At 36.5% G+C, this 26,817-nt stretch overlaps 3 protein-coding genes across 3 annotated transcripts; 1 reads left to right on the forward strand and 2 right to left on the reverse strand.

Moving 5' to 3' along the window:
• Positions 1–3,691: 3,691 nt before the first annotated feature.
• LOC110142022 (olfactory receptor 52E2-like) lies at positions 3,692–4,633 on the reverse strand. Its single transcript, XM_020901039.2, has one exon. The coding sequence runs from the start codon at positions 4,625–4,627 to the stop codon at positions 3,692–3,694; it is 936 nt and encodes a 311-aa protein (XP_020756698.2). The 5' UTR covers positions 4,628–4,633.
• Positions 4,634–18,158: 13,525 nt separating this feature from the next.
• LOC110142018 (olfactory receptor 52D1-like) lies at positions 18,159–19,146 on the forward strand. The gene is given in 2 exon segments (XM_020901035.2): positions 18,159–18,469; positions 18,471–19,146. Coding segments are annotated over 2 exon segments (987 nt in total).
• A 4,423-nt stretch (positions 19,147–23,569) lies between these two features.
• Positions 23,570–24,514, reverse strand: LOC110142039 (olfactory receptor 52E1-like). The gene has a single exon (XM_020901051.2). It carries the CDS (start codon positions 24,512–24,514, stop codon positions 23,570–23,572), a length of 945 nt encoding a protein of 314 aa, XP_020756710.2.
• Positions 24,515–26,817: the final 2,303 nt, after the last annotated feature.

Raw genomic sequence — 26,817 nt, forward strand, 5'->3', positions numbered from 1 at the left:
ATTCCATTATCGGTACCTGGGGCAAAGGGACTAATGTGGAGGCAGACATAGTCTTTAGTCCACACCTTTCCCCCAGTGCAAGCATATATTGTTAATAGGAAGTTGGAGACACAAAACTAATGCCATCAAAACCTATGCATATGAAGTGAACAAAACGTAGTGAAGAGAAGCTCTTACTGGCTGAATTTGGATCACAATTTTATTAAATATAAAAATGCAGTTTAGGGCATCGATCACTGGTACATGTGTCTTCCCTTCCCACATCCATGTCTTAGCACTCATAAATAATTTATTAACATATCATGATTTTCCTATAAGACAAAGCCTTTAATTTTTTTTTCCCATGCAGTGCTAGTCTTACTGGGTAAAAGATAATAAAAAAAAAAAAAAAAACATAAAAATTAAAAGGAATGTATTTAGATAAATGAAATGAATGGGAACCAAAGAAAGAAAAGATATGTTATTCTAACATTTCAAAGTCATAAATCAAAAGGTATTTTTAACATAATGAGAGCATAAAGATAAAAATATAATATTTAATCATAGAAAAATTCAGGAACACAACTAGGGATTCAATCATGAAAGGAAAACTTCAATATCCCTATGGAGAGAATTTTTTTAGTTCCTAAAAAGTACATAGAAACTGAAACCTTGATTACATTTTGGACAGCTGATCCTGTTCTTCACTGAGCTTATTGTTATACAAAATAGTACATTTCATTACTCTGAAGTAAATTTATACTATGATTCTTTTTTACTTGTAATGATGAGACATCCTAACCAGGATGATAATTGTAAACATATTTAAGACAATTATTACCTAATGTTGCTATTCTTTGTCACAAATAATATGTCAATTTATATTCCATTTTGCATGAATAAATTCATTGGATTGGAAAGCTTTGCCAACTTACTTGCTCCCTGCTTTCATAATTGAATCAGTTACTCTTCTTCTCAATACGATGTATCCTTTACCCAGCTTGTTTCAATAGTTTCTGGCATAATAACTTATACTGATACATATATTTGATATTAACTTTCTTGTATTATGCTATTACTGATAAATAAGCACTGAGTTCTTTTATTCTCTCTTAGATTGATTCATTCAGCAGACATTAATCGAGTAGCTTGTGAGTCACATTGTGAGTCACTTAACAGATAGGTAAGTAGCATTAAATTTCATATGATCTGGGAGGAGAGGGGATGATAGGCAGTCATTGCAAGATATTATATTAAGTTGTAAGAGAACCCTGAATAAATGAACAATAAATGAAAAAGGTAAGCATTATTCTACTTTAAATAATGTAAGAAAAATTTCCCTAGAGTTTGCTAGTATATAGAATTTCATTCCCATGTAAACCAGTGTTTTTCTTTTTCTGAAATAAGATTTTATTTGAGTAGTAGATTTTAAAATGTAAGTGTCAGAAAATTGGTGTAATATTAGTATTTGGTTGTTGGGGAAGGGAGGGCAAGTCAGTAAGTCTTATAAATAAGTCGGTATATTTGGATTGCAGATGAGTTTATTAAGCACTAGGCATACTTCTACAAAATGATGACCAAGAAGAATGTTAAATGTAACAGCAAAACTGAAACTGGGAGAGATTTTTGGCATAGAGTATGTAGCAAAAGTACAAATATCACATGCTGATTGCTAGAAACAGTAAGATGGCAGTATCAGAGGCAAAAAATTAAAATGTTTCAGATAATTCTGAAATAAAAGGGCTTCTCTGGTGACTCAGTGGTAAAGAATCTGCCTACCAATGCAGAAGATGCAGCTTCAATCCCTGGGTTAGGAAGATTAGCTGGAGAAGAAATGGCAACCCACTTCAGTATTCTTGTCTGGGAAATCCCATGGATAGAGGAGCCAGACAGGCTACTGTCCATGGAGTTATAAAAAGGCAGACACAACTTAGTGATTAAACAACAACAATAACAAATGAAATAAAATCAGCTGATCTGGAAGATTGAAAGTGCCTGGTGCTTCAGTGATAGAGTCATCAAATAGATGATATAAGAAATTAGGATACAATAAATTAGAAAGAGGAACATATGATTAAAAGTAACAGATATAAATGAAATGACAGAAGATTGTAGAGAGATAACTTTCCTCACATTATATACGGATAAAGAGAAAAATAAATTATGTAATTATTTCCAAATTACAAATTTCTATTTTAAAGACTAAGAGGTAAAGCTAAACATAAATATAAAAAATATAAATTAAATTTGTGGATAATATATATTAAATTTGACACTAATTGTACTTTAGTTGTGTCACTACAGCTTCAGGATATTTTATATAAAGCTAATATTAAAATAAAAACCCATAAACATCTCTAATAGTAACATTGTTGTCAAAGGTGAGCATCAATAACAAAATATGATAACACAAATGATAATGATGCTACTGCTGTTGTAGTGGTTTAACTGCCTAATCATGTCCAGCTCTTTTGCAACCTCATGGACTGTAGCCAGTTAGGTCCTCTGTCCATGGGATTTCCCAGGCAAGAACACTGGAGTGGGTTGCCATTTTCTTTCTCCAGGGGATCTTCCCGATTCAGGGATCAAACCCACATCTCCTGCATTGGCAGGTGGATTCTTTACCACTGAGCCACCAAGGAAGTCTGATGATAATGTTAATGGCTAATAATTATTTTTATTTACTGTAAAAAACATGCAGGCACTATATTGATTATTGTACAAACATTATGCAATGTAATTAAGTCTTCATGCTTAACTTGGAAATAAAACTATGGCAATGTTTATAAAATAAGGAAATTGAGGATCATTGAAATATGTATATTAAAGATAGAACTAAGACCAAACAAGTTCTGTTAATAAACAAAGGAAACAGCAACTACAAAATTAGTCTAAAAATAAGTTAGAGTAAATCCATGGCTAATTCATTTCAATGTATGACAAAAACCACTGCAATGTTGTAAAGTAATTAGCCTCCAACTAATAAAAATAAATGGAAAAAAAAAGTAAGTTAGAGAACATATAGAACTAAGAATGTGAATGTAGTCAACTGCTCTAGGCTGTAGATGGTTTCTTTATTTACGTTTATGTCATAGTTTGGTTTATGAAACCTAAATATATCTGTGACAAAATCTACACAAACATTTATAATGAAGCTTTTATAGGCATTCATTTCCCTAGTTCAATTTTATGTGCAAAATTAGTACCTAATCTATGACACAATTTTGGATGTTTATATTTATGATGAAATCATAGGATATCATATTTCAGTCCTTAAAATAAAAACAATTGAGTTCTGAGGGTAGAGAAAATGAGAAAAAGAAGGAGAAACAAGAGAGGGTTGCAAAGTAAGAAGGGAGAAACAGTTACAGGGAGACTTGAAGATAAAGAGGGAGTGAGAATCATCAAAAAAATCCACATGAATGATACAGTACAAAAAAAAAATGGTACATTCTGTATTTCTGCTTTGAACTACTGATACCAGTGATCAAATTTCATATATAAAGACTGTCATGGACCTTCACTTACTATTTGAATTGGATAGCAAAGCTTAGATTTTTCAGTCTCTGAACTCATTTAAATAGTTACAAAAGGGAGCCAAAATACATATTTTGTCAATCACACTTAAATGTACATAATTTAATATAATAAGTTGTTTCCCTGCTCAAAAGTTCCATCTCATACATATTAGGTACTGTTCCATTTTAATTCCTTATTTTTGTAATAACATTTTCTTCACACGGTCATAGATCTGCTTGGTTCTGACTCCGTATATAACAGGGTTGAGCATTGGTGGCACTATAACATAGAGATTGGCCAAAAGTATGTGAATATAACGGGGGACATTTCGGCCAAAGCGATGTGTCATAAAGGAAAATAGAGCTGGTGTATAGAAGGCAAGAATTACGCAAACATGGGAACCACATGTGCTGAGAGACTTGAGTCGTGCTTCATGGGAAGGAAGACAAAAAACAGCACGGAGTATCTGAACATAAGAAAGGGCAATGGCTATGATATCAAACACTAGGATTGAAATAGCACCTAAGCCATAGATGATATTGATCTTGATGCTGGCACAAGATAGGCGAGCGAGACCCATGTGTTCACAGTAGGTATGAGGGATGACTTGATTCTCACAGAAGGGCAGCCGTAAAATGAGAAATACAAATGGAATAACAGAAATAAATGATCTCACTAACACACCAACACCAATCATAGAAACAACCCTGTTGGTGAGGATGGTGCTATATCGGAGGGGGTTGCAGATGGCTACATAGCGGTCATAAGCCATTGCCAAGAGGACTGCTGACTCCATACCAGTGAAGTTGTGGATGAAAAACATCTGAGTGAGGCATGCTCCAAAGAGGATCTCTTTGAGACCAAACCAGAAGATCCCAAGCATCTTAGGGATGGTAGCTGTGGAGAGACCCAAGTCAATGGTAGCCAGCATGGCCAGGAAGTAGAACATAGGCTGGTGTAGACTGCTCTCAGCCTGGATCACAAACAGGATAGTGAAGTTCCCTATGAGTGCAGTGAGGTACACAGCACAGAAGGGGAAGCCAATCCAGATATGGAGAGTTTCCAGTCCTGGGATTCCCAGCAACAAGAAGAAGGAGGGGTGAAACTGGGTCTCATTGGGAAGGGACATCCTGCCTGGTAATGCATAAGTCCATGTTCCTTGCAAATGTGTGTTTACCAATCTTCAGAGTACTGAGTAAAGCTCCGTAATGTTTTAAATCTAAGGAAAATAAGAATACCATACAATTTAGTATACTCTCTTCCTCTGTTAATTCACACAATAAGAAATGTAGTATCAATACATAAACATCAGTGTGAAAAAGCAAATTCTTGAGAAGATTTTAGAGATTTTGCAGTGAATTGTCATAACAAATTCTATATAATGTATTCATTTTGTTAGCACTTTTCTTCTCTGCTAATTTGTGATAGTTTTATCACTGGTATGCTAAAATTTTCCCTTAATAATTCATTACCTTCTCTCATCATCAACATAATTTATTTTCAATATTGACATACATGGGGCTTTGCCAGCCTCTAAAATTATCTGTAGATTCATTTGATTAGATGGTAACACACAAGTATTAAAACATTTTTTGTAATAAGTGCTAATGAACACATATTCATTAAGATACAACCTAAAAGATTCAAAATAAATCTAAAGGATTCAGATAAACATATGTGTTAATATTTATTCATTATTATTAAAACATACTAAAGTGCAGTTAAAATGGCAGCATCAACTACCATTTATTAAAGTACTTGCCTACTAATTTCAATGCTGCAGAACATGTGCAAATATTATCTGTAATCTTTATAAACACAAATAGGAGAAGATTAATCCCATCTTTACATATGGATCTGAACCTCATATAGTTTAAAGACTTGCCAAATACTTGTAATGCTTATAGTTACAGAGCTATAGAAAGAAAATAGAGGAGAAGATAGCAAATTGAAATGAAAAGAGAATGGAAATAAGGAAAAGCTAATACATGCCTAACCCATATCATATGTGCACAGCTCCCTCTCCTTTACACACATTCACAGAAACATCATCTCTTTTAAACCCACATCCATCTGAATATAAGATGTCATATCTTCATTATAAATCTAAGGAGATCATAATTGTAACAGTTTAATATTCATGGCAAATATACTGAAGAAAAAACTAAATAGACACGTGTTCTGAGTAAATGAGTCTACCCTTTTCAAAATTACCAAAGCTGTTCTTACAGATTTTCATGTACTTTACTTATGGCAATTGTTAGATGAGTATTTTTTTTTAAAGGCAGTGGAAATAGTGGCTGACTTTATTTTTCTAGGTTCCAAAATCACTGCAGATGGTGATTTCAGTCATGAAATTAAAAGATGCTTACTCATTGGAAGGAAAGTTATGATCAACCTAGACAGAATATTAAAAAGCAGAGACATTACTTTGCCAACAAGTCCATCTAGTCAAGGCTATGATTTCTCCAGTAGTCATGTATGGATGTGAGAGTTGAAATATAAAGAAAGCTGAGCACCAAAGAATTGATGCTTTTGAACTGTGGTGTTGGAGGAGACTCTTGAGGGCCCTTTGGACTGCAAGGAGATCCAACCATTCCATACTAAAGGAGATCAGTCCTGGGGCTTCATTGGAAGGACTGATGTTGAAGCTGAAACTCTAATACATTGGCCACCTGATGCGAAAAGCTGACTCATTTGAAAAGACCCTGATGCTAGGAGGGATTGGGGCAGGAGGAGAAGGGAACGACAGAGGATGAGATGGTTGGATGGCATCACCAACTCAATGGACGTGGGTTTGGGTGGACTCCTGGAGTTGGTGATGGACAGGGAGGCCTGGCGTGCTGTGATTCACGGGGTTGCAAAGAGTCAGACACGACTGAGCGACTGAACTGAACTGAATTTTTAAAAATTTTATCATTCATTACTTATAGTGGTTTTGTAGTAAGAAGCATCTTTTCATCATTTTGTATTATTTGAAAATGCCATAAGAGCAATAAAAATTATAACAACAGTTTCACTAAGACAATCAGGTATCATCTAGACCTGATGATATGTGTGAGAAAGCAGGGAACTCCTAGGAGGAAATGGCAAACATGAAACCAAGAGAAGCTGAAAGCAATAGATGTTATTTGTAGGAGGCACTCTGTGAAATGTCTTTAAGAATAAACTATTTCTTCAATAATATTGTGGCCTTGAAATGCAGTAGTGAATACTCTAAAAATGTGTGATATAGATAATTGACAGTAGGATTCATTTATGGAAGCAAATTTTTCTGTGATTCATTACCATAAGTTAGTGACAGAGTCTTAATTTTTTTTTTTTTTTTTTGGTATTCCTAGATCAGAAATCAAGTTGTAACTATCTATGGTGTTGGATGTTAATCAGATTATTGTGGTGATCATTTCACAAGATGAAGGTTATATTGTACACTTGAAACAAATATAACATTATATGTCAATTATACCTAAATTTAAAAAAGAAAGAAAAATATCTGAATAGCATCCTCTTCTCTCACACATTATGTAAAAGCACAACTAATTTTACCTCTTCAGTATCTTAAAAATCAGTGCATTTGTCTCATTCATAATGAAATTTGTTTAAGTCATTATCATTTCTTGGATTTATTGCAGCACAGTACTTTACAGTACTTGAAAGTATGAAGTCTGCCCTCAGACTAATTGTGCTGAAACCCAGATTCATGACTTATTTACAGTGTAATCAAAGAAAAGTTAAGTGACAAGCATTTTTCATCTATAAAATAAGGAATAAAGTTAAAGCCCTAAATATATTTTTAGTTTTAGATAGATGTTGAACACTTTGAGCCTACTTCAAAGATACTGTGCTATCCGTCATTCTTCAGATGTCAGGAGAGTGATTTTTCTAAAATGCACAGGATAGATTCAGGCTGAAATCCAAATGTGTATATTATGGTTACATGCTCCTTCCTAAATAGGATCTTATCCATTTCTCTCAGCCTCTGTCTCAGTCTTCTTTCTCTCAGACTTATCTTGTGTCTCTTCTCTTCCTTTCTTTCTCTCATCTTTTCTTTTGCCCATCACTGTGTCCTCTGAATACACTGTGAATTAGGAGACAGAGAAGACTCACCTGACAGAGCACCAGGATGGAATCCTGTCTCTGTTTTGTCTCAAACCACTTAGTCTTTATGAGAACACTGCTGTTCGCCTGGAGTAGCTTTCAGTAGAAATTCCCCAAAGCCAGTTGTATAAAGCACAAAAAAGATCTCTGAGGATTCAAGATTCTAATCTGGTTTTGAGTCAAAAAAAAAAAAAAAAAAGGAGAGAGAGCACCATTAGGAAGCTGTGGTTTCTAAGGAAAAGAAACCAAAGATGTCAGCTTAACATTAGGAAGGTGATGAATAGGAAGTCCTTGTACTCTTCCCTCACAGGAACACCTGCTCAGCAACCAGTAATGGATGAAAATAAGAGTTCCAAAATCTATATGGGAGGTTATAGGACCCTGGTGGAGCAAAAAACAAGACAAAACAGATTAGTAAGAATAAGAATAAATGTTTCACTTTACCCACATCACTCACCTTTCCTCAGACTGGCACCAAGAAATTTCCTCAGCCTGAGTTCTCCTATGGGGGAATGAGAGAGTAAGCCCAACTCCAGATGAATGTGTTGGGGGGGGGGGGGAGGGAGGGAGGGCAGTGTACCTATACATATGATATGTATTCATGCACAGGCATAGTCCTTTCTCATTATTTTCATTAGTTATTTTCCATAAATTCACCACAGACACTGAATTAAAATGTAGGAAAATATTCCTACAGGAAAGGCAGATCTAGGTTCCTACAAGCTTCTTGTCACTGTTGTAGCCACGCGTTCCAGGAAACAAACTCACTCAGAAGGACAATGCAGATAGTGGAGTGCAGTTTATTACACCGGTGGGCCCAAGGCAGAGTCTCCTCTTAGCCAAGGACCCCGACCGACTTTTGTGAAAACCTTATATACCTTAAGTGTACTGCTCAAGCCCACATCCCCAAATTCCTTAAACCTAGCCTGGAAAGTGTTAAAGGGAGATACAATCAGGTTACAGCCATGATTCATAATCAGAAGGGTCAGCTGGTTATACATTGTAGCCTACACCAATGGGTGCCATAAAGATTACAAAGGTGATTGACTACATAGGGGATTATTGCATTCTTTTTGGCGATGGGAAATCTTGGTATGGAATCTGGTGTTTATCAGTCCGGGAGGCCAGTTCAGCCATAGGTATGTTATCCCCATGGCTACCAGGCACATAGTCCAAAGCTCACTGAAAGTGCAAGATGGATTTCCTTCTTTTTCAAGATGGAGTCAGCTTGGCCTGTTCCTTTCCTCCCTCATCACAACATTTTTGTCAATTGATCAATATGCAACCTTGTTTTATGTGTGTTTCTGCTTAACAATATTACATTTAATACATAGTTCTCACTAATGCTTAATGGCATGATCTTTAACTGATTAAAACTAGGAGCTTAAGGGGGTCTCTTTTTGTTATATATGTTCATGTACCAATAAATGTGTGTGTGTTCAGTACTCTTTGCAACTCCATGGACTGCAGCCTGCCAGGTTCCTCTGTCCTTGGAATTTTGCAGGCAAGAATACTGGAGTGGGTTGTCTCTTCCTTCTCCGGGGGAATCTTCCCAACCCAGGGATTGAACCCACATCTCTTGTATCTCTTGCATTGGTAGGTGAATTCTTTACCACTAGTGCCATCCGGGAAGCCATATACCAATATCGTTGCATTAAACCAGTCTCAGCAGTGTTAAACACCTGCTCTTCCATATACTTATTTTCCTGAACACAGAGCACACTTTCAAAAATTCTTCTGTAGGCTATTGATAAACAGAACTTGTCTCAGCTTTAAGATTAATATCTGTCATGCTTTACTTCATGAAATGTACAAACCAGCCAGCACTGGTCAAGAATAGTTTGATATTTTTCTGACTCTGGGTGGCCTGGTTGGTTTTTTAACCTCACAACAATGCTGTTCACTACACTTTTTAAATTAGTTGTCACCTCATGTGTGCCAAAATTGAACATCTTTTGCATTTCTTTGTCATGCACTCTAGATGTTTCTATAGTATTTTCCAGAGTAGCTTCATATTCAGATAGGCAGATTTTTTGTTCTTTTGTCTGGGTATACAATACTTTTTTTAAAATATTAACTCATCCCTGACAATAATAAAGTTATTTTCTCCATAAGACACATCACAAATTTATTGTACTTGGGAACACGAGATAAATATTATTTTATTCTAGTGCACTTCAGAAGTAATTTTTTAAGTATTTATTTATTCTAGTGCATTTCACTACACTTGACAGCTATTACAAACAGCAAGATTATCAACAAGAAACATGAAAATAAGAAAAATGTGGCACTGAATAGAATGCAAAAATAACACTTGTTTACAATGTGAAAGAGGAAATGAAAAGTCCACCTTAGCTGAGAATGTGCATGTCAGGCAATTCAATTTGTCCCAGATCTTTGCATGTCTATAGATGACTGTGAAAATGTCATAACTATTTATATGAGGTTACAAATAAATTCTTGAGAGTAGGCAAATTTGCAACTATAGAATTTCCAAATAATGGGGTTGCACTGTTGAAAGGTTTTTGCTGAACCATGCAAGACGCCAGGATTCTTGGCCTCCGGAGAAGAAGAATTCAATCCGGGGCCAGTGATGAGGCTTGATCGCTCAGAGCTTTTGTGTCATAAAGTTTTATTAAAGTATAAAAGAGATAGAGAAAGCTTCTGACATAGACATCAGAAGGGGGCAGAAAGAGTGCCCCCTGCTAGTCTTTAGCCAGATGTTATACAGCTACTAGCAGTCTGCTAATTAGAGAAAGGAAATATTTCAAAAATCAGAGAATGGCACCAGGCCCCTCACCCACAACATGCATTGAGATAACATTGGCACCAGGTGAGTCATCCTGGGCCATAAAATGATTGACATGAATCTTGAAGAAAGGCAGATTTCCAAGCAAATATATAGTTTCATTAACATAGATTAGGAGAACAATGTATGAGTAAAACATACAGGTTCTGAGCCTTTAGGCGAAACTTGACAGAATCTAGGGTAAATGTATAGTACATTAACATAGCTTAAGACAAACATTTCCCTAACAAAAATGCATTGGTTAGCTCAAGGTTTGAGAAAAGAAGTTCAGATGGAACCAGGTGTCATTGTGGCAACACAGAATTTTAAGAGAAACCTCTTTTTAAATTTGTATAAAGTGAAGTGAAGTCGCTCAGTCATGTCTGACTCTGCAACCCCATGGACTGTAGCCTACCACACTTGTCATCCATGGGATTTTCCAGGCAAGAGTACTGGAGTGGGTTGCCATTTCCTTCTCCAGAGGATCTTCCCAACCCAGGGATTGAACCCAGGTCTCCTGCATTGCAGGCAGACACTTTACCATCTGAGCCACCAGGTAAGTCTCTTAAATCTGTATAGAGAAGGGAAAAAAATATAGCACTAGTTTGTTTCCTCCTGCTGCTTAAGAGAGAGGTAAAAATATCTGACACTTGCAGCCTATTTCCTCCGTCTGGAGACCCCTGGCCTTCCTGCCTGTTCCCCTCTCACTTTGTATATGTAATGTACATAAGACACACTAACAAAAACATAAAAATATAACTAAATTTAAAGGTAAATGATAAAATTCCAAGTTGTACAATGAATGAAATTAATGAGATTGACACACACAATAAAGATTCAAAAATTATTTAAAGGTCAAAAGCTAGCCTGGAATACATGAATGTATAATCAAGCAATAAATCTCAGTGGCTTGATTGTTTAAAGATGTCAAAGTTTCCACAATAATGTTTAAATGCAATTCAGTTTTCAACAAAGTCACATTTTCATTTGTTTCATGTAACAAATTTTCTGTGATGGAAATAGACAGATGGTACAAAAGTGGACCTAACAGAAGCAGAAGATATTAAGAAGAGGTGGCAAGAATACACAGAAGAACTGTACAAAAAAAGATCTTCATGACCCAGATAATCACAATGGTGTGATCACTCACCTAGAGCCAGACATCCTGGAATGTGAAGTCAAGTGGGCCTTAGAAAGCATCACTACGAAAAAAAGCTAGTGGATGTGATGGAATTCCAGTTGAGCTATTTCAAATCCTGAAAGATGATGCTGTGCAAGTACTGCACTCAGTATGCCAGCAAATTTGGAAAACTCAGCAGTGGCCACAGGATTGGAAAAAGGTCCGTTTTTATTCCAATCCCTAAGAAAGGCAACCCCAAAGAATGCTCAAACTACTGTACAACTGCACTCATCTCACACGCTAGTAAAGTAATGCTCAAAATTCTCCAAGCCAGGCTTCAGCAATATGTGAACCGAGAATTTCCAGATGTTCAAGCTGGTTTTAGAAAAGGCAGAGAAACCAGAGATCAAATTGCCAACATCCACTGGATCATCGAAAAAGCAAGAGAATTCCAGAAAAAACATCTATTTCTACTTCATTGACTATGCCAAAGCCTTTGACTGTATGGATCACAATAAACTGTGGAAAATTCTGAAGGAGATGGGAATACCAGACCACCTGACCTGCCTCTTGAGAAACCTGTATGTGGGTCAGGAAGCAACAGTTAGAACTGGACATGGAACAACAGACTGGTTCCAAATAGGAAAAAGAGTACATGAAGTCTGTATATTGTCACCCTGCTTATTTAACTTATATGCAGAGTACATCATGAGAAGCACTGGGCTGGAAGAATCACAAGCTGAAATCAAGATTGCCGGGAGAAATATCAATAACCTCAGATATGCAGATGACATCACCCTTATGGCAGAAAGTGAAGAGGAACTTAAAGCCTCTTGATGAAAGTGAAAGAGGAGAGTGAAAAAGTTGGCTTAAAGCTTAACATTCAGAAAACCAAGATCATGGCATCTGGTCCTCATCACTTCATGGGAAATAGATGGGGAGACAGTGGAAACAGTGTCAGACTTTATTTTGGGGGGGCTCCAGAATCACTGCAGATGGTGATTGCAGCCATGAAATTAAAAGACACTTACTCCTTGGAAGGAAAGTTATGACCAACCTAGATAGCATATTAAAAAGCAGAGACATTACTTTGCCAACAAAGGTCTGTCTGGTCAAGGCTATGGTTTTTCCAGTGGTCATGTATGGATGTGAGAGTTGGACTGTGAAGAAAGCTGAACACTGAAAAATTGATGCTTTTGAACTGTGGTGTTGGAGAAGATTCTTGAGAGTCTCTTGGACTGCAAGGATATCCAACCAGTCCATCCTGAAGGAGATAAGTCTTGGGTGTTCATTGGAAGGACTGATGCTGAAGCTGAAACTCCAATACTTTGGCCACCTCATGAGAAATGTTGACTCATTGGAAAAGACTCTGATGCTGGGAGGGATTGGGGCAGGAGGAGAAGGGGATGGCAGAGGATGAGATGGCTGGATGGCATCACTGACTCGATGGGCATGAGTTTGAGTAAACTCCGGGAGTTTGTGATGGACAGGGAGGCCTGGCGTGCTGCAATTCATGGGGTCACAGAGAGTCAGACACAACTGAGCGACTGAACTGAACTGAACTGAGTTGCCAAGGGCTATGTTAGGGGTAAAAATAGGAAGAGGTTAGTAAAATGGTACAAAATTTCAGCTATAAGATGTATAAGGTCTGAGGATTTAGCATCTAACTTAAGGACTGTAGTTGATAATACTATACTATATAAACAAAAAATTTGCTGGGGAGTAGAACTTGAATGCTAGAGAAGGCAGTGGCAACCCACTCCAGTATTCTTGCCTGGAGAATCCCAGGGACGGGGGAGCCTGGTGGGCTATCCTCTGTGGGGTCGCACAGAGTCGGACACGACTGCTGCAACTTAGCAGCAGCAGAACTTAAATGCTCTCTCTTTTACACACACACACACACACACACACACACACACAAATGTTCTCACATACAAATAAATACCTGAGGCTACAGATATGCTAATTAACTAGATGTGGGAGGAGGGGAAATCCTTCCAAAATGTATTTATATATCAAATCACCATGATGTGCATTTAAAAAAAAAATGGAATTTATTCTGATTAGTATGAAAGGAATAAAGTATATATCATGTCTTGAAATAGGTTATCCTATAAAATTTAATCTAATATGATTTAAATATTTAGAATCATATTAATATGATCATGGTTTATAATTTAAATATCAAGATGACTTTATGATTGATATTAGTTTTTCTTTGTCTTTTCTTATATTAAAAATAAAAAAGACATTATTTAAAACAAAGGAGCTACACATTATCTTTACTTTTTAGATTCATGCATATAGTTTTAAAAACAAGCAATTCTGAAATGCAATCCTGCTGAAAGGCAGACTCTAGGCAATTGAGGAAGATTCATCTTCTTTCCCTCTCCCCTTTCTTGGATTTTCCTGTTATGAAGATGTCAGCTCTAGAGACTTATAACCTGATTTCTGAACTCAAATCTTTAACTCCCAGTGGTATCTTTCCCTGACACTCTAGGGAGATCATGCCCACTCAATGCCCATGGGACCCTCAGAAAATGGGAAACATATCTATAACTGAGCTCATTATGAAAAGCTGTAAGTTTTATGAAGTTTTCTTCAGGTGAGTTGGGTGCTCATCCTCATCCCAGGAGCACCCCTGGCGAGGTAATGCAGTGCGATTTGCTCTCATTTGTGTCACAGGCTAGGTTGACAATAGCCAGATAGAAGGTTTCAGGACTCTCATCAGGGCAAACAGGCTGTGAAAAACAGACTTGTGTAAGATTTCTTGGAGCAACTGAGGCCCCTTTGGATTTATGACGCCTGAATAGGTGGCCCCTGTTTTACTCTGATGTGAGTTGATTCAGGGTGCAGCTTTCCTTGAGAATAAATTTGTGCATGGGCTTCTCTACTTAGATCAGGCCTTCAGAAGAAGGCAATGAAGAAAGGATGGGAGTGCAGATGTATCAGCCCTACATTCTGAACAAACCTTAGAGATCTCTGGTATTTGAATAGCTCTTCATGCTGCCCCAAACTGTCTAACACGCATTATGTCATTTTACATTTACAGAATCCTGTGGAGCACTTGCCTCTTAATGGTTAATATAAACTTTATAACATTTTGCAAAACTGCAAACCTTGTAATTACACTTGGGTTCCAATTCCAGCTCTTTGAATTCATGGCAGAAGAGTTTTGGGAACCTAAAATGAATATAATTTGCTTGTATTCATATCTGTGTTATATGTATGAGTACCTACCTAGAAAGTCTCTCTAAGGATTCAGTAAGATAATGCCTTCAACATAAAGAAATATAATATCTAGTAGAAGCTCAGTTCATGTTGATTTATTTTATTTTTGTTATAAGCTTGATAGAGATGTAGAACTTATTATTAATAAGTTGTTTTTTTTTTTTTACTTTTTGGTGTGTTTATATCATACACTATCTTTCACTTATATGTACATCCATATTCTTGACTTCTCTAAGTGTGCATACAAGGTCTTTTGGCCTTTGACTTATAATATCAGGATCTACTATACTCTTATTTTGTAACTTGATATTTTTTCATATATCAATGCATCACACTTGAAATTATCACAGCATTGTTAATTGGCTATATTCCACTATAAAATAAAAAATTTAAAAAACCAACAAGAATAAAAAATTATACAGAATATTTAACAGCATGGAGAAAGTCTGAGGTGCAGAATTTCACCAGAAGTTGTTATAGGTCATTTATTTTATTCCTCCTCAAAATCAGATATTTCTTCTCCTCCATTCCCTCTTTTTATTTTCCCTATAATCAGACAAGGAAAAAATATTGATATAATTTAATTTTGTTGTAAAGTGATCCTTGGATATGTCTTAAATATTTAATATTATAAAATAAATAAATAGTATAAACAGCATTAAAATAGTGTTAAAATTTTAATAGTATGAATAGTATAAACATTATGAAAATAGTATAAACTGTTAGTGTAATGTAGTGTTTGAGGATTAGTGTAAACCAGTTTATAGTGATTCCATTGTTTGTCTTAAGTTTAAATAAAATTATTTACCAGAAAAAATAGCACTCCCTTATGTTCTCCTTTTTCTCTTTTTGTTCTTTCATTCATTGGAACATCAAACAAATATATGAAGAGGGATGAACTCTGCCAAGTAAGAATTTGTACCATAATAAATGTGAAATATGTACACAAATAAAAATACAGTATGGCAAAATAGAAACATGTAAGTGTACACATCATAGGGATGCTGAGGAGGGATATCAGATGGTGGTTCAAAATAGCTAGGAAAGTAATCTCAGAGAAGTAATATATGAGTAAAATCTTGAGTTATTGAGAGATTTTATGTGGAAAAAATAATGCCATGAAGAACAAAGACACTGGGTCACCACTTTCACAAACTGAGTAAGTGACAAATTCTCTATGAGAGAGAAGTGGGAAAGATATTTCAAAAGGTTAGAGAAATGTTTTAATATTTTATAAGACATGGAAAGCCTCATCTCCTCTGTAATTTCATGGTTTATATTTTTATAATGAATGCCATTGTAACTCTGCATTATTTATTTACTTACCTTAAAGTATATATAGCACATGAATTTGTCAACTATACTGGTACTGTTAAAAAAGGTAACTGCAGTGATATAGCTAAATTATATTATCACAGTCCCAAACTTTAGACTCTTTCTAAGTCTATACTTCCTAAGCATACCCTTTTTGATTGTTTTCTGTGTTTATAAAAGCCTTAGTATAAAAGTTTTGTGTGTGTGTATGTTTGTGTGTGTATATATATGTACATAATGTGTGTATATATATATACACAAATATACATGTTTCATTTTTGCTTGTGTTTTTGTGTTAATGGAAAAATCAAATTTCTGTTTCATTTTTCATTTGGCTATTTTATATGTAAATATGTATAAATAACTTCATTCTAATTGCTTCTGAGTACTCTATAATATGCTACAGATTTTTTAACTTGATATTACTTTTTTGATGGATATTTTAGATGCTTGAATTTTTCTTCTATTATAGGCATTTTTACAATGAGAATTGCTGTATATGCTTCTATGTCTATGTGCTAAGTCACAGTCATGTCCAACTTTTGGCGACCCTATAGACTATAGCCCTCCAGGCTCCTCTGTCCATGGGATTCTCCAGGCAAGAATACTGGAGTGGGTTGCCATGCCCTCCTCCAGAGGATCTTCCCTCCATGTTTTTATATGAACATTATTCCCTAGGATGGCAAATAGTTAAATTGATCTGCCAAAACTTTTGTTTCATAAGAATGGTTATTATACAATTTTTTCTCTAACAATTAGGTCGATTGTCTTCTAACAATTATGCATACCAGTTGCTCACTAACCCAAATCGCTCTAATGCTTGATATCAACAATCATGATATTATGTTAGTTAAAAATATAAACTATGATTTCTATCATATTCATTTTCATTCTTAATTTCCTGATTGCAAGTAAAGATAAAATCTGTTTTATGTAATTGAAAAATTGCATTCACTTCCATATGAATTTTTCTCTGCATAATTTATTCACTTATTTTCTACTGGGAAATATATTTAAATTGTGCAAAGAGGTAGAACAAATAGAATGAAAAAGTGTATGAGTAATATGAGAATGTTGATGGAAGCACAACTATAGATAAAAGGATATAAAGTTTCATTTGAGGATAATCAAAAAGGGAAAGTTTGTAAAAACTCATTTTAGCTCAACCAATGTAAACATAAACCTAAAGGTAGGCAAGGGAAGGGCTTCCCTGGTGACTCAGTGGTAAAGAACCCACCTGCCAATGCAGAAGACATGAATTCAATCCCTGGGTTGGGAAGATCCCCTGGAGAAGGAAATGGCAATCCACTCTAGTATTCTTGCTTGGGAAATCCTGTGGACAGAGGAGTCTGGTGGGCTACAGTCCATGGGGTCGCAAAAGAGTTGGACACAACTTAATGACTAAACAACAAGAAAGTGAAGGAAGCTCAGAATACAGGTTATAATAATATTGTAATTTTTACCCACTAGAGTAAACATAAATTCTGGGGCCGGGTGTGGGTCATGAGCAATGCAATGAGCTGTTCATTTTCTGACACCCTGTCATCAGGCTTGCTCTTGCCATCATCCTGCATGAATCCCATGTTGGTCTGAACTAACCCCCTTCTGTCTATTTGGGTCCCCCAGAATTGCAATATATGAATCTCAAAGCTACCCCCTATAATTTGGCATGTGCCCAAATTATTATAACTAAAATCTAAAGTAAAGTCTACTTTCTATTCAAAATATTCTATCTCCCCTCCTGTTTCACTCTATTTTGTATCTTATAATTGCATGTTTGTTACTAAGTCATCCAAACCCATGACTCTTACATAATCTTCAGCTTTCAACTGATCGTTTTCTTCTCAATGGAAGATTTTGTTTTCATATATGTAACTCCGGTTTTTTGATACCTAGATATCTTTACTCATTTACCAGCTACAGAGCAGCCATATTGAAAATTATAACTCTGAAATAATATTTCACACTGTCAGATAATGAAATTATTTCTATCAAATATTTACAGATGTTGTATTTATTTCATAGACTATAATTCTCTGCATTTTGGCTAACAACTTCTAAGAGTCTTCAAAATTTATGTTATGATTTGTTTGCATTAGATAAAAATCCATGAAGGGAAAACTGAAACATCTGACGAATATGTCAGCATATAATAAGACTGATGTCTATCCATCAACCTTCATTCTCATCGGCATTCCTGGATTAGAGACTGCCCATATCTGGATCTCCATCCCCTTTTGTGTGGTCTATCTCTTGGCCCTACTGGGAAACTGCTGTCTTCTCTTTATTATCAAGACAGATTCTAGCCTCCATGAGCCAATGTACCTCTTCCTCTGCATGCTAGCTCTGGCGGACCTTACTGTGTGCACTACAGCTGTGCCCAAACTTCTCAGCCTTTTCTGGTTCCATGATGGAGAGATGCTTTGAAGCCTGCCTCACCCAAGTGTTCCTGATTCACTCTTGCTCCACCATGGAGTCTGGCTTCTTCCTGGCTATGGCTTTTGACCGTTATGTAGCCATTTGTAATCCATTAAGACATGCATCTATTCTGACACATTCTACAATTGGGGGCATGGGTCTAGCAATTGTATTCCGGGGCACAGCACTTCTGTTTCCTCATCCGTTCTTGCTACGGTGGCTTCCCTACTGCAGAACCAATATCATTTCCCACACCTACTGTGAGTTCATGGCCCTCATCAAGATTGCCTGTGCTGAGACCAGAATCCGCAGAGCCTATAGCCTCATTGTTGCATTTCTTACAGGAGGAGTGGACTTCATATTGATCATTTGTTCTTATGTCCTCATACTCTACACTGTCTACCATCTCCCATCCAAGGATGCCCGACTCAAGACTTTGGGTACTTGTGGCTCTCATGTCTGTGTAATCTTAGTGTCCTATACTCCAGCCTTCTTCTCTTTTCTTACTCACAGGTTTGGGCACCATGTGGCACCCCAAGTCCACATATTTGTGGCCAATATTTATCTCCTAGTCCCTCCCATGGTGAACCCCATCATCTATGGGGTAAGGACCAAGAAGATACGAGACAGGTTTCTTCAATTTTTCAAAGTCTCTGAAATAAATATTTTTTATGCATAAGTAATATCTGAACAAACATTATATTATCCAACTGTGTGTGGTTTCTTCATCAAGAACTTCTTTTAATTGTTTGAGGGCTAAGGTTTTTCTGTGGGAAATAACTTATCCAAAGATGAGTTATTACATTATCATATCTATGTTGTCATAGTCATTAAGGCAGGTATAGTACCAAGTAAGACTCTTTGTCAAAATAATAAAATATTGTTTCAAAAATGGAGAATCATATGAGGTGAAAAATAAGAGAAATTTAAAATCAGCATGATATATAATCACATCTTTGGCTTATAGTATAAAATTTACTACTAGATTTAGAAATTTCCATTTTTTGCACAAGTTCTTCCTTCTTGACTAACAGTACTTCATTCTCAAGCATATGCTTTAATGCTTTCTTAATAAGAGTCTCTAGGTGCTACCTTCTCTGTTATCTGTTCAACAAAATTTTCTTCATTTCACTCTCTTCTTGAATGGTGCTTCTCTAACTATGCAATTCTATTCTCTAGTTATTACATTTTATTAGCCTTTTCAAGTTATTCTCATACAGTCTTTTGGAATCTATTATTGCTTTGAATAGGTTCATCATTGTCCAAATTATCCTTAATTGCTATCTTTTCTCTTTGACATGAAATAATTTTTGCTTTTCTTGATATGTTATAGGTTCTCATGGGGCTTCCCATGTGGCTCGGTGGTAAAGAGTCTGCCTGCCAATGCAGGAGATGCAAGAGATGTTCAGTCCCTGAGCCAGGAAGATCCCCTGGAGAAGGAAATGGCAAACCCACTCCAGTATTCTTGCCTGGGAAATCCTATGGATAGAGTATCCTGGTGGGTGGGATCCATGGGGTTGCAAAGAGTCAGATGCAACTGAGCACACACCACACAGGTTCACATGGGTAAATCTCATAGGCACTAGGCTAATTGATAAAAGTCAGACACAAGAGAATACATACTGTATGGTTCTATGTAATGAAAATCTAGGGAAAGTAAAACTATGAGGGATCATGTTCAGGCATTCATGTTTTCAAGTTCCCTAGGTAATCCACAGATGCAGCTAAAATTCAACTTCGGTTGTGCACAGAGAAATTAGTTGACCAATGTGGAAATATTTTAGTCAAGTTCTTCACCATTCAAGCTAAAAATGTGAAGTGAATCAACATTTATCAAGCATTTGCTAGGTTCCAAGCTTTTCATTGTGTATTTTATATACATAATGACTTAACTCTTATATTATTTTCTAGAGTTAGTTATCATAAATATCCATATGTTAAATAGCTCAACAAACTCATATTCAACGGGCTAGTGAGTGGAGGAGCTAGAATTGGAAGTCTTTCTAGCTCTAAAACCATGATTTTCTTCTAATCTCACAGTAAATCCATATATAGAATTACATTCTCAGCCACTACACTATATCTAGTTATATTACACACTGATATGTAAGTGTGACAAGTGCTATGATAGAAATATTAATACAAAATAGGTAATTAGCCAAGGCAAAAAAGCAAGAAAGTTCCAGAAAAACATCTATGTTTGCTATATTGACTATGTCAAAGCCTTTGACTGTGTGGACTACAATAAACTGTGGAAAATTCTGAAAGAGATGGGAATAACATACCGCCTGACCTGCAGCTTTAGAAACCTATAAGCAGGTCAGGAAGCAACAGTAAGAACTGAACATGGAACAACAGACTGGTTCCAAATAGGAAAAGGTGAACGTCAAGGCTGTATATTGTCACCCTGCTTATTTAACTTATATGCAGAGTACATCATGAGAAACACTGGGCTGGAAGAAGCACAAGCTGGAATCAAGATTACCGGGAGAAATAACGATAACCTCAGATATGCAGATGACACCACCCTTATGGCAGAAAGTGAAGAGGAACTAAAAAGCCTCTTGATGAAAGTGAAAGAGGAGAGTAAAAAAGTTGGCTTAAAGCTCAACATTCAGAAAACAAAGATCATGGCATCTGGTCCTATCACCTCATGGGAAATAGATGGGGAAACAGTGGAAGCAGTATCAGACTTTATTTTTTTGTGCTCCAAAATCACTGCAGATTGTGATTTTAGCCATGAAATTAAAAGACGCTTACTCCTTGGAAGGAAAGTTATGACCAACCTAGATAGCATATTACAAAGTGGAGACATTACTTTGCCAACAAATGTCCATCTAGTCAAGGTTATGGTTTTTCCAGTGGTCATGTATGGATGTGAGAGTTGGACTGTGAAGAAAGCTGAGCACCGAAAAATTGATGCTTTTGAACTGTGGTGTTGGAGAGGACTCTTGAGAGTCCCTTGGACTGCAAGGAGATCCAACCAGTCCATCCTAAAGGAGATCAGTCCTGGGTGTTCATTGGAAGGACTGATGCTGAAGCTGAAATTCCAATACTTTGGCCACCTCATGTGAAGAGTTGACTCATTTGAAAAGACCCTGATGCTGGGAGGGATTAGGGGCAGGAGGAGAAGGGGATGACAGAGGATGAGATGGCTGGATGGCATCACCGACTCGATGGACATGAGTTTGGTAAACTCCGGGAGTTGGTGATGGACAAGGGAGGCCTGGCATGCTGTGATTCATGGGGTCGCAAAGAGTCGGACATGACTGAGCACCTGAACTGAACTAAACTGATGGAGTTTAGAAATTCAGAAAAGTATTACAGAAGGATAGAACTTCAGGAACATTAGGTAGATAATTAAATTTCAGTGTGGTTTAGATCAAGTCAATTGTGTGTGTGTGTTTACGTGTGTGCACACATGTGCACTTGTGCATTGGATAAAGGGAAGTGTCCAGTTTTGAGTTAGCCAATTCTACATTCAAGCATCTCACTTCCTAAGGATTATCTGATTCTTCCCCCCTCTGGCAATGAACCATTTTTATTAATAATCAAATTTCAACTTTCCAGAATAATAGTTCTCAAGATTAAGAAGGCTTGAAGTCTCTTAAGAATACAGATTGCTCACACCTACTCTAAAGCTATTAAGATTCAGAACTTCTGTCACATGTCTCATAAGTAAAATCCTATGTTCTTTTGATAGATTGTACTGAGTACTTATGATTCGATGGTCCAAGCTTTGAGAAATACTGTTGTAGGAAACTGTGGACACATAAAGGTCCTTCCACTTAGATGATATAGCATGACTTAAAATTCCTACCAGGAGTTATAGCTTTTCATTAGAATATAGAAACTTAGAAGATGTATCTCTAAAAACTTTAAAAAAATGCTTAATAATCAAAATCCATACTTTTCTTGAAAATGTCAGATGACTGAAATTAGAGAGCAACTAACCAACACAAAACCTCAGAGAAAATAGGCAGAGCCAAAGATATGTGGTACACAGTTCCATGCTTACCAGGCAAGATGCCATATGCCATACAAGCCTATAAAAAAGAATTGGTTAAAATTTTCAAGCAAATTCCTCACAACAAAGTGTAGACCTACTGAGAATATAGAATGGCTGAGGGCTGTCTGTGTATGACAGAAATGAGAATTCAGACTCACTCAGGTTTTTCTCCCTAGACCTCAGCCGGGTACTCTTGACTCTTGGCAAGCAGGACTAGAGGCCTTAGAAGACTTTCATCATGGAACAGACTTGGTAGATGGGAATGGCATCCACTGTAGGATGGAGACTATATCTCACCCAGTTCCTATCCCCTAAGTGTTAAATGAAGGTCCATTGCCTGTGAGGTCAAGGAGTAGAAACAGACTCTATAATCCCAGGCTGAAGCAGGTCCATCAAAAGTCTCCTGCAGTATGGGGGGGGGGGGGGCAGAATCACAAAGAAATCTGCACTTTCAATATCCAGGAACACTGCACCTGCCTAAGACAAGCTGAAACAGAACAATCAGAAGACAACACCATCCTCCAGCTACATATTTACAAAGATTGCCAACTTTCCTCAGTTTTGCTCATGGAAAATTCTCATCTTCACACATAGCATATACACAGTGTCAATTTCTTATCTTCTACCATTAACATTGCAAAGTCAAGAGCAGCATTCTTTTTAAAAGGGATTCCAAGCATATGGGAAGTGCTCCAGCATCTATTATTTTAGAGCTAGCGATTATCAGCGTAACTCATTTATTTTTGCTTAAATCAGGATATAAAGACCTTTTCTGTTTGCTTGTATTTTTTTTTTTTTTTTTTTTTTTGCCTTGGGGGCAGCATGGTTTAGTCTCAAACTGATGGTGACTATGGAATGTGATGTGTTTTGTTCAGTCATAGTAGAAGCAAAACAAAATGTTGGTTTTCTTCCATGTGAAGAGGCTGAATTATTTTCAAACAATGGGAATTATAAAACACCTTTATTAATGCATTTGACATGATTCTAACTTTATAATTTTGGGTTTGTGAAGGAAGCTGACAGACCTCCTCTAAGATAGGCCTCTATTGCTTCCAAATATTTCCTTTTCATTAGATTTGATTCTTTACTGGAGTTATTTTTTTTTCCTGGAAAATACTTTCAGCACATGCTCTCTAATCTGTTTAGTCCTGACACCATAGATTACAGGGTTGAGAGCAGGTGGAATGACTACATAGAAATTGGCCAGAAGGATGTGGGTGTAGCGTGGTATATTCCGGCCAAACCTGTGGATCATGAATGAAAAAAATGCAGGGGTATAGAAAGCCAACATGACACAGACATGGGAACCACAGGTGCTGAGAGCTTTGAGGCGGGCATCATGGGAAGGAAGTCGAAATACAGCACGGAGGATCTGTACATAGGAGGCAACAATGACTGCAATGTCAAACACCAAGATAGAGATGGCACATAAGCCATAGATGATATTGACCCTGATGCTGGCACAGGATAGGCGGGCAATACCCATGTGCTCACAGTAAGTGTGAGGTATGATTTGGTGCCCACAAAATGGTAACCTTAGAATGAGCAGAACAAAGGGGATGACAAAAGTCAGAGGTCTCAGGAGGATGACCAATGCAATGATGGTTACCACCTTGTTTGTCAGCACCAGTGTGTAGTGAAGAGGGTTATAGATGGCCACATAGCGATCATAGGCCATGGCCACGAGCACAGCTGACTCCATGCCAGTGCATAGGTGAATGAAGAACATCTGGACAAGGCAGCCCTCAAAGGAGATTTCTCTCAGGTTGAACCAGAAGATGCCAAGCATCTTGGGGATGGTGGATGTGGACAGGCCCAGGTCAACAGATGACAGAATGGCCAGGAAGAAGAACATGGGCTGATGGAGACTACTTTCAGTCTGAATCACAGAAAGGATGCTAGTATTCCCAAGTACAGCTGTCAGATACACAACAAAGAAAGGAAGACCAATCCATATATGCATATGTTCCAGTCCAGGTATCCCCAGAAGAAGGAAGGAGGAAGGATGAAACAGGGTGGCATTGAGTGAGGCCATCATTTGGGGATCTTTTTGTAGTGAAATATATCAGAGACCAAGATCTTCTCAGTCAGAGAACATGTCTCATCCTACAGAGAAAATGAAGAAATCAGTGAAACTTCTACTCTAACTGCTGGCTTTGTTGCATCATAGAGGCCTGAAAGTCTATGGAATTTAATGGTAAAACGTGACCATACGATTTTAATGTACTTCATCAAATCCATTCCATTGAATTTTATATTTTAGTTTGATAAACATTGACTGTGTATCTACCATATATGCACTGAGTTCTATGCTAAGACTGAATGCAAAAGATGAGTTAAACAAGGTATCTTTCCTGGTGGAACTTAAAATGTTAATGGTTGAAAGAGTCATAAAATAGGCCATTCAAATTAATAAAATAATTTTAAGATAGAGTTGTTTCTTTGCTGCTTGGGTACACAAAATATTTCCTGAAAGCTTTTTGTTATTATTTTATAGGAAAACTGGTTGATTAATGACTATATATTTTATATACAAAGTAGGAATAGATCTTAATTATAATGAGAAATGTATGGTATGTGAATATATCTCAAAAAAAGCTATCTTTTAAAAAATGATGACAACCATTATTATTCTGAATATACCACATTTCTGACTTGAACATACACAGTACATTATTAAAAGGAACTATAAATGTAACAAGAACTTTGTAAGACAGTTTTGGATCTGTGCTGGCCTTTCACTATTTAAGCGACCCAAAACCATTCCTCATGTCGTGGTCATCTTCTGGTCTCTCCTTTCTTGAAGCCACAGAAAACTTCATCTCTGGATGATCTTCTTAAACTGGGTCTGCTTAGTATGGAATGTATATTTCTGTCTTTATTTCTCTTCTGACTGTAGGCAAATGGAGCCTGCTATTTGTGTCTTCGTGTCAAGACAGAAACACTGATATATATACATACACACAAATGTTAATGTTCAGGTTTATAAAAGATCAAAAAATGATCAAGTAAAATGAGTTAATTTATACACATCACTCTCTGAAAACAAATCTACCATTAATTTTACTATACAGAGTTGTCATCATGATATATCACCTTCATAAGTCTGAGCACACTGTAATTGAGTTGTTTCTTTCTCTTTCATACTCACATACTCTCTCTCTCAACAGAGAGAGATGGATAGACATATACATAAGAAAAGGGCCATACGCCTATGTAAAACAGGGAGACACTGCATTAGACAGGTAAACTGTATTAGAACAATATTTCTAGGCATGAAAGTGTGTGTGTGTGTGTGTGTGTGTGTTGAAAGGGCACATTGCTGCTTGAGCCATGGACACATTGCATGAGAAATTCTACAAAGGAGACTTTGATTCCAGATACAGGAAGGAGATAAAACTGTGGACTAGATAATTAGTCAAAAGCAAGCAAATTATAAGACTGAGAAAAAAGAAAAGGAATATGGAGAAAGAAATAAGAACTATGTAGGAAAAATACATAATATTAAGAAGGATGATGTTATAAGGAGTCATATTCATTTATTTATTGAATTTTTTAAATTTTATTTTATATTGGAGTATAACTGATTAACAATGTTGTATTAAGAAATGGTATTTAAATTGAGGGGATTTGGGAAAGAAATGAAGTAGAATCCTATCTTCAAATATCTTTTCTGTGACTTGAGTTCAGCTAACTTAAAGCTTAGTGTTTGGGAAACAGCATGTTATTTAGGCATAGATATTAGGAATTGATGTCAAATGCTATTGCTCATTGCCATGTAAATTTAATTAAGTAATTACTCTTTTTTTTAGTCTGAAATTCCTTCCCTATGAAATGAGGTTAAAATGTTGACATCACTGGTTGTTGCAAGATTTACATGGGTCATAATGTGTTCATCAAAAAAGTAGCTACAGTTACTGATTAACCTATTGATGAGAATGTGATAAATAGAGAGATATACTGAACTTGTTTCTGCATATCTCTACTTGTCAGGTAATTCTTACATCAGGTCAGACTTTAAATCCTGATATTCACTTCACTTGCTTATAAATATTTTGATAGAGTTCATTATATTTATAATGAAGTACATCAGATTACCCTTATCATTAGACATTTTCACAGATATTTACATTACATACTTGGAGACTGTCCCATCTGAAATGATTAGGACTGTGTTCTAGTTGGAGGAAACTAGACAGCTGTTTGTGTTTTACTAGGATGTAACTGGTGAGGGATCATTTCTGAATAGTTTAAGTTCAGTTCAATTATAGTTCTCCCTCTATGTTGAATACAATCTCAGGATGGGGGCATTTCGCCAACATTTATATTGGTTTGGAAAGG

Source organism: Odocoileus virginianus, unplaced genomic scaffold (genome assembly GCF_023699985.2).
Source record: "Odocoileus virginianus isolate 20LAN1187 ecotype Illinois unplaced genomic scaffold, Ovbor_1.2 Unplaced_Contig_30, whole genome shotgun sequence".
In the NCBI taxonomy this organism is placed as follows: Eukaryota; Metazoa; Chordata; class Mammalia; order Artiodactyla; family Cervidae; genus Odocoileus; species Odocoileus virginianus.

Excerpts from the sequence above, each read along its gene's own strand:
- LOC110142022 (XM_020901039.2), bottom strand. The coding sequence starts at position 4,627 with ATGTCCCTTCCCAATGAGACCCAGTTTCACCCCTCCTTCTTCTTGTTG.
- LOC110142039 (XM_020901051.2), bottom strand. The coding sequence starts at position 24,514 with ATGATGGCCTCACTCAATGCCACCCTGTTTCATCCTTCCTCCTTCCTT.